Below are 12,439 nucleotides of genomic sequence, written 5' to 3'. Positions count from 1 at the left end.
GTTGTGTTTGCTTTCCCCCTACACCGATAAGCGTATGACTTCAAGAAATTAATAGAGTTGAAGATGTGTACACGAGTTTTTGGTATATTCTTCTTATTAGCGTTGTCTAAATTATACATAAAGTATATGGATATTTCTGTATAGATACCATGATTCCTGTTTAGTTTTAAAAAAAAAAAGTATTTCACATGAATGTTCACTACCGTACTTCTCTTCTGTTATTCCAACACAATAGAAAAAAAAAAAACCACGAAAACTGTAAAACCACAAAGCCGGTCTGTTACTAAGCGCTACGAGTAGGCCTACTATCGATAAATTTCAAGGTCACCCTCCGTTAGTAGGTGATTGTCATTTGTTTAATGATTAATAAATTGAGAGCACGCCATCCCTTGTCGATTCAAGAGTAGTCAGCAAGGTAGCACAGTGCTCAACAAACAATCCTATAAAGAAGGGCATCTTGGTTACAAGACTGTCATAACCCTGGTGTGCAGGCTTTCACTCGCATCTTTTGGACGATTTCGTCGACGACTCAAGAGAAGATGATCACCATCGGTCTTCTGCTTTGCGCTCTCTTCCACGGTGAGTGTAGTTCCGATTCCAGCAAAGAGCCCCGTACCACTGTCATGGTCTGGCAGGGCAGGCGAAGGGCGGCAAAAGCGTGTAGGGATCGGTTGAGCAGCAGCAGCGTTTGAAGAATAGGCTTGGCATTTATTCACATTTCCAAGATTTTTTGCCGATCTTCTCGATCAATATTTCCCCCAGTTAAATCGTAATGCAAGCAGGGACAACGGAGTGACAGCGTAATAAGGTCTTTCTGAGCGTACTGACATAGGCACACAAGGACGGGAAGTAAAGTAGACACCGGTGTGGTTCCGCTGCTGCTCCGCTCTTCCCTGGTCACAGCACGACCCTCCCTCTTTAACTCGGCTCTCACTACGTTCTCCACTCTCGTACAACGCTTTCAGTACGCTCCGTTCCCGCTCTAATGACGCTGATTCCTCTTCAGCTACGCTGTTCCTACGCTTTCCCACACTTATTTACCCACGTCTTTTTTTTTTCGCCGCTGTCTGCTAAAACAGGATCAACTAACATGATTAAAGATCGATAGGCAAAACTGTAGTAGTGGGGGGGGGGGGGACGTTCTCAGAGCGTACTAACATCGTACCGTGTCCAGATCGGATGATTTTATACCCGGCCCTTCCCTGTCTGAAAAAAAAAAGCCAACTCGCGGTGAGAGTGACATATAGTACAGGGGCTTATAACAAATAAGACAAACAAAATTTTATTCTCTTCTGTTAAAATTGTGTAATAGGTGATTTCTTTCTATATTATTCGTATGCCGTACATTCATTGCAATTCCATTTTTCCGTCCAAAAAGAAAGAAAAAAAAAATCTGGAGACTTGTTCTGCTCTTTTGGTTCTGGAAGCCGACTTTTTTTTTTTCGCGCAATTGACTAAACATTATTTTGTTCAAATTGACCGGCGGGGTGCGAGATAAAAGAGGTGTCTTCTTGTGTATCCAGTGTTAAAAATATCTAACAACTGAAGAACAAAGAAAAAGAGATTACTTCAACTCTTTGGTATAAACTCAAAATATCATAATGAATGGTGCGAATTAGGTTTTTATTAACTCGGCTATATTTCACACCTGTAACATGACTTAACAAATCTGAATCTGTAAATCAGACAATCTAATGTACGTACCGTGAGATGTGTGATAACAGTAGATAACGAATTGTTGGTATTATCATTGTCCAGGAGGTCTTGCTGAGTCTGTGACCTATGGCGATCTGGGAACCTTCACCTACGGGAGTGGAACTTCAAACTGTCATCATGACAAGCCAGAAAGTCCTTCAGCCATCGTGATCCGCTACTATCTCTACACGACCAGTAACTGGAACAACAAGCAGACGCTTTCCCGGACCTCCTCTTCCTCCATCTCTGGATCAAACTTCAATGCCAACCGAGACACCAAGTTTATCATCCATGGCTGGACTGACGTCTACACCTCAAGCTGGGTCATGAACATGAAAAATGCGTTCCTTGGAAAGGTAGACCTTCTTTATGGATGTTTCCTCCGTTCGCAAATATTGCCTAGGCAGCCCAATCATGCCAGTAACACCTACTTAATTAGAAATATCTATTAAAATGAAAAGTCAGTAGAAAGATGAATGCATGAATACATTAGAAATAGTTAGCTTCGTCCCGTGAAAGAACAAACAAACTAGAAACCCACAAAAAGCTTCAAAAATTAAACGAATTGGCTATTATCTTTCATCCTCATACAGAGGTACTTTATTTATTGATATATCATAAACCACAAACTAATTCGATTCAAACGCTTTCATCTTTACCTATAATTGTTACAACGAATGTTGCGTTATGCATTAATACATTTTGATTACAGGAGATGTCTGCCTATTAAATCTGATAAACCTTCAGAGCAAGATTAATTTCTGAATGAATCCTTATAGATTGTTTGTTAAATTGAATTGCTTTCATATCAAATGTCATATTTAAGCTTTATCAACATGCATACCAGAACAAAATTAGTTAGCAGATATTTTGGTTCATGCATATGATAATCAAATAAGACAATTTATCATCAATTATTATTTTATACTTAAACAGAATATATACTAATTCTTTATCTTTTCCAAAACTCTTTGACATAATGACAGTGTAACATGATATGGATAAAGGTTTCTTCTTCTTCTTCTTCTCCTTTACAAAATGTGCATTCAGTATCAAATTCTAATTTCCAGCGACATAGATTTATTCTAAAAAGAGTAAAATGTTGCATATCACTTTCAAATGAAATTGCCTGATCTTACTATATTTCACTCCTTTGAAATTAAAGTTTTAAACAGTTTTCCCGTTTGAAGTCTTCAGGGATGTGAAACTAATATTGCCAGTACATTCTTTACCTAACAACAATTAATATCAGCGGTTCTCATTCTTACTAAATGATATCACGAATAAAAGGTTTCGACTTTCATATTTTGCAAAATGAAGGGTTCTCCGATTTTTGCTTCAAAGTGTTAGGATCGTCTCAGAGTCTATTAATCCATAAAATGGCTAGAGCCTGTTTCAATTTAAAGTATGAAAAATTTACTAATAAAGATCTGTTCCTCAAATATATATAAATTAATGGATTAATGGCCTTCCATTTGTTATTAAAGAATAATAGTGTATTGGTGAACAATACGCTATCAAAAACGGGTGATTTGTCTCATAACTGTATGTTAATTATCACTGCTTCCCTTGTCATGACTTTTTTTTTTCGTTTTAGGGTCCCTATCTGACGGTAATATGGGAGAAATATCAAAGTCTTTAGATTTCCCGATATATTTTCTACCTACCCAGGACAATTTTATCGTAAGTAAGGAAGCTATAGAACTAACATAATCTATCAATTATGGTCGGTTGTTTCGCTTAAAGAATTTCAACGTCATCCTGGTAGACTGGGAGGAAGGGGCAAGCCGAGCCAACTACGCCCAGAGTCGCGCCAACACCCGAGTGGTTGGCAAAGATATTGCCAAGATGATGGAAAAGCTCAAGTCAGTAACTGGTGCCTCGTATGGCAGCATGCATATCATTGGCCACAGTCTGGGGGCACACACGGCTGGCTATGCTGGGAAGGCGCGCTCCAACGTGGGAAGAATCACAGGTAAGTGTGAATGCATGTAAAGTCAAAGGATTGAAACTCATTTCCGTTCCAGTCGAATGCAAAGGGACGGGAGAAAATCTTTCAGCTTACGTAAATTTCGACTTACACAATGAAATTAATACATGCTTAAGTCTGTCCGGGGTAGAATTCTTCATTGACAAAACTAATTATCGGCCTGCGGGAAGTCTACGTAGGGGAGGTTGACTGTACAGAATAATATGCATACTTATCAAAGAGATACCCTATCACAGTAAAGGAGGCAATTATGTGACCAATCATAAAATGGTTATATGGACCCTAATCATATGATTGGCTGAAAGCAAGCACGTGGCCAGTCTTTTACTGTATTTAAATTCAAAATTCAAATGAAATTTCATTTCCAATTACTGTACTCATTTTTATTTTACAGACACAGATTCAGATACAGATTCAAAGAAAACAAAACTTGCAATGTATTACAACAATTAATATAAATACACTAATGAAACTATTTTGTTCAAAATAATTGCGTTACTTGGAAAAGAGACATCCACGTAAAAGTCATGCACCTATTTGCCCAAGTTCAGTACCTTATTAATATTATTATGCTTAAGGACGTTCCTCAGTTAAAGAGAAGTCCATGTCATTTTCTTCAAACTTTCCATACCGTAACTTTGACCCATCCGAAGCCCAAATATGTAAATAAACCCATTGGTTCATGTGCTTGTTTTTCTTCTACGGGACTTTGAAGAATATGACTAATCTGCCGTCCTGTACGAAAATGATAGCGTTACAGGATCAAGACCATGACTGGCAACAAAAGCTGGAATGACAAACTTAAATCCCCACATTCTTTCAAAATCCACGTTATTTTCTCAAAATGTGTAAGAATTGCAAAAAAAAAAAAAAAAAAAAAAAAAAAAAAGGTACCCAAAACGAGGAAAAGGTTTTAAAGTTAGGGTTTACACTCTCATTCTTGAGCAAGCAGCGCCCTCACGCGGCAGAAATCTCTCAAATCCTTCTCATCGACGTTTTCTGTTAGGGGTGAGCAAATGGACAAGGTTCATAAAAGTTATGCTGTACATTCAAAACCCGTGTCATTTTCACGAAACTTGACCAAATTGTAGAAGAAGGCTTACTAATTCCAGAAAAATAATAGAAAGTGAGGGTTCATGTACTCGTTTTGTGCTAGCAGCGCCCCCATGCGACATATATCATCGTAAGTCCCCGAAATCTGGTCAGGAACCTATGCAGGGATGCCCTGACAGGGTGGGTCCACAAAACTTATGCTGTACATTCGAAACCCATGTCAATTTCACGAAACTTGACCAAATTGTAGAAGAAGGCTTACTAATTCCAGAAAAGTAATAGAAAGTGAGGGTTCATGTGCTCGTTTTTGTGCTAGCAGCGCCCCCATGCGACATATATCATCGTAAGTCCCCAAAATCTGGTCAGGAACCTATGCAGGGATGCCCTGACAGAGTGGTTCATAAAACTTATGCTGTACATTCAAAACCCACGTAAATTTCACAAAATTTGACCAAATTGTAGAAAGAGGCTTACTAAATCCAGAAAAACAATACAAAGTGGGGTTCATGTGCTCGTTTTGTGCTAGCAGCGCCCCCATGCGACATATATCATCGTAAGTCCCCAAAATCTGGTCAGGAACCTATGCAGGGATGCCCTGACAGGGTGGGTTCACAAAACTTATGCTGTACATTCGAAACCCATGTCAATTTCACGAAATTTGACCAAATTGTAGAAGAAGGCTTACTAATTCCAGAAAAACAATCAAAAGTGGGGGTTCATGTGCTAGTTTTTGTGCTAGCAGCGCCCCCATGCGACATATAACATCGTATTAAAAGTCCCCCAAATCTGGTCAGGAACCTATGCAAGGATGCCCTGGCAGGGTGCGTTATTAAATCTCACACTTTACATTCAGAACCCATGTCATTTTCACGAAACTTGACCAAATTGTAGAAGAAGGCTTACCTATTCCAGAAAAACAATAAAAAGTGGGGGTTCATGTGCTAGTTGTTTTTTTTTTTGTGTGTGTGTGCTGGTAGCTCCCCCATATGATTATGAAATTATCCTAGGACCCCCAAATCTGGTTATAAACCTAACGTGGATGCCCTGATTAGGTTGGGTTCATGAATGTCATGCTGTACATTCAAAACCCATGTCATTTTTACGAATCTTTATCAAATTGTAGAAGAAGGGTCACTTAATGCAGAACAATTGTAAAAATGGGGGGTTCATGTGCTCGCTTTTGTGCTAGCAGAGCCTCCTTGCGACAGAAATCATCGTAAGACCCCCAAATCTGGTCAGGAACCAATGCAGGGATATACCCTGCTAGGATGCATGAATCTCATTCGGTTCACTCAAAACCCCATTTTCTTTTCTTTCTTTTTTCAAAAACAAAAAACAAAAAAAAAAAAAAGGTGTCACAATTGCAGTGATATGGTGGAAAAATATTCAGAAAGGAAGGTCCATGTGCGTTTTTGTTATTATTTCCCTTACACAGCCATAATGATATCGTGTGGACGCAAGCGTGGAAAACTCCGCATTGACATGCTTGTTTGTTTGTTTGTTTGTTTTACCCACTTGCTGTAACCATGTGCAGAAAGTTATAATGAAGGAAATTTATGAGAAAATGGGAGTTTTGCATTAGTCTGACGGCCCTCCAAAGGAAAAACAAATCTTAATACTATTAAATGACGTGATTGTAGATTGCATGTGTTGGTTGTTCCAGTGGTTGGTAAAGCGCGTGTTGTGATCTATGGATATGTACCTTGAGTACGGTACCCACCCCCCCCCCCGAAAAAAAACCAACAATTCTTTGATTCTCCTTTTCTTAGACCAGATTTGGTAATCCAAAATTAATATCTGAATGGCGAAAGTGATAAATACATATTTGGTAATATTTTCGTGACCTTGTATTTTGTAACCAAAAATTAAAAAACACACCAATATTTTGTATTAGTAATAACAAGTTTAGATCTAATTTAGATATTCAGATTGTTTTAGTTGTTAGACCCAAATATGAAATGTATGTCATACAATATGTTTGTTGTTGTTGTTGTTTTAACACCTAGTCTAGTAGACTAGTAGTCCCCGACTAGGGCCTATAGGCCCTACGTACCTTAGCACTCGATTTGACCATCTTAATGAACAGATAATGAACTGCATGTCACAAAACAGATCTATGGATTGAAAATGTAAACAGCTCAGTTCCACTTCCAAGCTTCCCGATTCCGTCGATCAGTGTTGTGCTACCATGACCATGTATATGCGGCTCGAACCGCTGAACTTTGCATAGCATGTACAGATTGTAAAGCGTACAGTCGGCATGCGAGCCGAGCGAGGCCGCCCAGGGCGGCCGCGGTGGGGAGCTGTCGTGTATCCGTACGTACCACACTCTAGCTCGATCTACTACATTAGCAGCTGCTTAGCTCAGCTAGCTCAGCTCATCACTCTGCGTGCGCTTCTACGCTCTTTGTTACGTCACTGAAACCGTACTAATGACAGTAACGACAGTAATGACAGTAATGACAGTAATTTTATTCTCATGTCACCCCATTAGGGTATTGGAGAACGCAATTTCAACATAATTATTAACATGAAACATATTTACACTTTGATGCAGATTTTTTTAAACACTTTTACACTATTACACACACACACACACACACACACAGTTTGAAACTAATTTACACAGTAATACAATTGTATGATGAATGATGACCGCAAAGAAATACGCGCGTGCCTTACCGGAATCACGCTCAATGACGTCACAACTGTATTTTGTAGCAATGCGCACAGTTGCGTCAGTTACAAGCGCGCGCTCAATCATCACCTATTACCGTAATCAAGTTCGTGTTCAGTACCAGTGCGTTTGGAACATTAATTTTTCTTCGGACATCTCGGCCTTTTCACTAAACACGTCCTATATATATATATTATATTGTGGCTGACTAGTATTTACCCAAAAAGGTGAATGAAAAATAGTTCATAGAACAATTTTATAAATCAAATAATGCACAGGTTTAAGGTTGTGACGTTAGTGGAGATGCAGCTCACTCACGGGTATTCTTATCATGTTTCACCATTGTAAATACCGTCGAATGCGTGGCATCTCCACTAACGCCCTCTAACCTGTGCATTATTCATAATTGACATAGCTTTTCATCTGTCAGGCCTACTTTGTGATAATTTTAATGATCTGAATTTGATTTGAGAAAAGAAAAAGAATGCTGCAATGACTGTCACCGACTGTGTCAACTCTTAATAGGTCTCGATCCTGCTGGACCAGAGTTCACCGGATGTGAAAATTACTGCAAGCTAAGTAAGTCAGACGCTACCTTTGTTGACGTCATCCACAGTGATGGAGAGTTAACTGGGGCGGGACTTCTTGATCAGGTAAATCACATGACTTGTCAGATTACACACGACGGCAATAAGGGGTTGTCTCCATTGTCAGGGACGGATCCAGAGGGGGCGCCCTGGGCGCGCGCTCCCCAGTGCCGTATACGGCACTGGCGCTCCCTAGCCTTGATTTCATTTTTTTTTTTAAACAAAAGAAATAAAAAGAAAAAATGGGGAAGGGGGCGTGCGCCCACTTTAATTTTGTAATGGCGCCTCCGTTTTACGGAATTCCTGGATCCGCCTCTGGTTGTGATCATACATTCTGCCTGCAAAATGTAGAACATAAATTTGCCTTACACCTTCGGTTATTCTATTTCCAATTTTCGAGTGACTGATTTTAAAGTTGTCATACATAGTTATCCGCAATAATAAGAACGTGATGTGCGAGAGGAATTTTTGTCACTGTCGGGCATTGCGTTGTCATGATAAGACGGCATTTTTTTTCAATAAACCATTATATATATATATATATATATATATATATATATATATATATATATATTAGAATATGCCTACGCCCCCAGTTTTTGAACATTCAAATCTAGATTTAGCATATGTATAGCTAAAAACATATCTTTTGTTATTTTTCATTGAAAAATCTCCTCCCACATTTCGCACCTGATCGTTGAATTTCAATTGTTAAAATGCAAAAGCTGTGTCTAGTGTTCAATGTTCTCTACCGAGACGCTTATAGGATTCTATCATACTGCTGGAAATATTTCAAGTTATTGTTGTTCATGTTAATGCAAATCTCGAGTATGGTGATCCATCCACTACCATAGGACTATCTAAAGTTAAATTGATCAATTATAATGAATGTTACCCTGTGTTTTGCTGCCACTGGCATCACCAAAGCACGGTAGATGTGGGCAATCTTAATATGATCACATGATTTCATACAGATATCTTGATTCAAATTCTAAACTCCCTTGTTTTTTAGGAAGAAGAAAAGAAAATGTAGACAGCAATTGTAACGCTGTCTAATTGATTGCATTTCTAGTTTCAAAAACACAATTAGAATCATCATACCCCCCCCCCCTGGTCGGGGTCAACATATACGAGCCCGACAACCGCGAGTCATACAGCCCGTGAACTCGACACTAGGCAAAGAAAGGCCCTGGAGACCGACACTGCGTAAACATTATAGTCCCGTGACGTCATGAGTGTCGGACCCGTGGGCCTTATATGCCTATAGTGTCGAGCTCGTGTGCTGTATGACTCGTGGGTGTTTGACTAATGACGTGCACCCAATAATGCTCCTGCAGACATTTTGTTTGCAGATCTCTGATCAAAGAGTGCAATGCAGTGTGACAAACTGTATGACCATAAATTCTGTCCCTTTCATGACAAGGCGCATCCACATTTTGATAAGTATCATACCACTGAAATTGTTGGTACCGTTCTAACTGGCGAAATACCACGGTAGTAGACAATTATGGTAATAAGAGTTTCAACCTTTCTCATTCACTAAACACCGTGGTACTTTGGTAAGTATTTGAGTATATCTCCGGCGGGAAAGACACGAAATGTGTCAGGTCATGGGGAAAATACATCGCTGTACGATCAGTGTTATTCTTTGGCAGGATTCACATTCAAATTTTGCATAGTATTTCGTGCGAAGTTTGAATTACCTCCCTATGTACAGTGCACTCCAGTTGTAGCAGAATGCTCGCGAAAGGCAGTTTTCTTTCGTTATAACGAAATTTCATCATAACCGAACAAATACAGTATGAACACACGCAAACTATGCGTACATTGTATATTGTATGTTATTTATCAATGCATGTATTCATCATAATCTAGTAATCTATCTTGAATGGGATCCTATTTCATTACTGCGTTTAAATGTTGCATTAAGAGAGAGCATACAGTTGTTTGGCAAATATAATTTGCAATATTAGGATTCGGTTACAGATCGTTATTCGAAATGTACGTTATTACTAAACTTTGTATTTCCAAAGACTCCTTATTTCTAACCTTCACCTTTGGCAGGATTTGTTATGGGTTCGTTATTCTAAAGTCTCGTTCTTCCGAAGATTCGTTATTCCGAAAGTTCGTAATTCCGGAACTGAAATAAGGTACATTCTTCCTAAGGTTCGTTGACCCGAAAATAAAGTAAGGCGCGTTATTCCGTGTTTCAGTGCCAGATTAACGAACCTTACAAATAAAGAAACCTTCGAAATAACGCCACAGTGTTCTTTATAGTAAACCATATTTTATTTTTGAATTAACGAACACCTAGGTATATCAGAATGTGTTTGTTTCTCAATAACGAAACTTCGGGACAACGAATCTTACTTCATTTCGGATTAACGTATTATAATAACGCAAGAACCCTCAGAAACGTGCGTGACACAGGAAGCGAACGCAGAGACGATCTGTAAATGCCTGATGCAATATGTATTTTCTTAAGCGATCCGCCCTTTGTCATAAAGCCCCAGTCACATATTGTCGCCGGATTACCGCGGATCTGACCCGGGATGATCCGGGGAGAGATCCGTGTAGACGCTTGACCATCCGTGGAGGGTCCGTGTAGATCCGTGGACGTCCGGGAGGGCAACACGGCAGGTTTTTTTTTTTTTTTTTTGTTTGTTTTTGTTTTTTTTTTTTTTTTTATAGGTAGAAAACATACGGCGCCATCAGTGGACTACCGTGTTGGCAGAGTGATACCGGATGGTCCGTGTGGCTGCCGTGTAGTTACCATGAAGGTCCGTGTGGGTGCCTGGAACGATCGTGTAGGGGCCGTGAGTATCATTTGACGGTTTTTGTCACATCAAGGATCATCAAGGCAACTTCACGGACCTACACGGCAGCCACACGGCAACCACACGGACCATCACATTAAAACACGGTCTGAACACTAATGAATACGGATCACGGAAAAGACTTTGTTATAACGAAGATTTCATTATGACTGCGTTCGTCATAAATTTGGTACCATAGACTTTAATGACGGTAATTTTACAACCTGAATCTGTACTTCGTTATTAAGAAATTTCGTTATAACCATGTACGTTGTAGAAGGGGAGTTCAGTGTACCGCGGTAGTACGCAATGTATTTTACGGTGTATTACCATTCACATTACGAAATACCGCGGTATTTCACCTCGTCCAATTACGTTCCAGCAGTTGATGATAACCACTTGTGTGTGCTTTGGGCGGCGGTCAAGACACTCTGCTGCACAACGACGGTAAAGGCGGTCTGATGCTATCTAGCAATATACAATAAACGTACTTTTGATACGCAAAATGATGAGTATAGTCTGCCATGATTATTCCCCTTTCTTTCCAAACCATTTCCCTTCGTATTTCGGAAAACGACATTGTTTCAATTACATCGCAGTCCGTCGCGAAAAAAAAAATATGATCGTAAGGAATTTCAATAGTTTGTTTTTTTCTCTCTCTCTATTTTCAGCTTGGACACCAAGATTTCTACCCCAACGGCGGGGAGAATATGCCCGGATGTTCGGGAACACCAGTCACTGACGCGTGCGATCACTTCCGGGCTGTGCTGTACTTCACTGAAAGCATCAGCAGTAGCTGCAACTTCTCCCCCTCCAAGAAGTGTTCAGATTGGGACTCGTACCCAAACTGCAACAGCTGTGGCACGTGTCCCGAGATGGGATACGGTGCTCTCAAGAGCAAGGGCTCTGGGGCATATTACGTGCAGACTAACAGCAAAAGCCCTTACTGCAAGTAGGGACTACTGTTAGACTCTTCTGAATAGATTGCAAGGCATTAACGACACATTCCACGATAATACAATGTACAATCTTCACTAACTTCAGGTTACTATCTTCATCCACATAATACAGGAGTATTAGTTTACTTTACAGAATGTAGAATATACACATAAGACGATCGAAGAGAACAGAGTAACATAATCAGATTTACACTTAATTGCCTGTCATTCAAATATGGTAGAAAACAAACAAAAATCCGCTTTGCCGATAAATGTCAAATTTTGCTGAACGCAGCAAATGAGCTTATATGATTTATCACTCTCGTTCAAAACCATCAATTCCATTGTTTGATGAAGATAATTTACCAGGTATTCTCTAGTTCCTGGCACAATTATTGTTTCAATAAGTATTGCACTGTATCGAAATCAAAGTAATTTCGCTCTAAACGTCGTCTGATTGAATGGTACATGCAGTAAGCTAGCGACATCTGTCATTTTTTCCTTTCTCTTGTCATAACTTAATCGGTAGTTTGAATTTATCAAAAGTTAACATTAACCAAAATGACATCCGCAGACGATCACAATACTTGATGCATTTGCGCGATTACTCATTTCATGGGGTAGTAAATAATAGATAAAATTTGGAGAAATAAAACGTAAGTTACAACATCCTAAACATTCGT

The 12,439-nt window shown here is 39.5% G+C and overlaps 1 protein-coding gene across 1 annotated transcript; it reads left to right on the top strand.

Annotated features, from left to right (window-relative positions):
- Positions 1 to 539: 539 nt before the first annotated feature.
- LOC140234002 (pancreatic triacylglycerol lipase-like) lies at positions 540 to 11,774 on the top strand. The gene is made up of 5 exons (XM_072314088.1): positions 540 to 579; positions 1,759 to 2,051; positions 3,442 to 3,670; positions 7,941 to 8,068; positions 11,490 to 11,774. The coding sequence occupies exons 1-5, from the start codon at positions 540 to 542 to the stop codon at positions 11,772 to 11,774; spliced, it is 975 nt and encodes a 324-aa protein (XP_072170189.1).
- Positions 11,775 to 12,439: the final 665 nt, after the last annotated feature.

This window comes from Diadema setosum, chromosome 10, assembly GCF_964275005.1.
Source record: "Diadema setosum chromosome 10, eeDiaSeto1, whole genome shotgun sequence".
Classification (NCBI taxonomy): Eukaryota; Metazoa; Echinodermata; class Echinoidea; order Diadematoida; family Diadematidae; genus Diadema; species Diadema setosum.
Note: the sequence above shows the minus strand (reverse complement) of the source record. Positions and strands in the feature narration are given on the sequence as shown.

What these genes read in the sequence shown, in the direction of transcription:
- LOC140234002 (XM_072314088.1), top strand. Translation starts at nt 540, where the DNA reads ATGATCACCATCGGTCTTCTGCTTTGCGCTCTCTTCCACG. An exon ending in GCTTTGCGCTCTCTTCCACG is followed by an intron (nt 580 to 1,758) that starts GTGAGTGTAGTT and finishes ATCATTGTCCAG; the next exon opens with GAGGTCTTGCTGAGTCTGTG. An exon ending in CAACGTGGGAAGAATCACAG is followed by an intron (nt 3,671 to 7,940) that starts GTAAGTGTGAAT and finishes AACTCTTAATAG; the next exon opens with GTCTCGATCCTGCTGGACCA.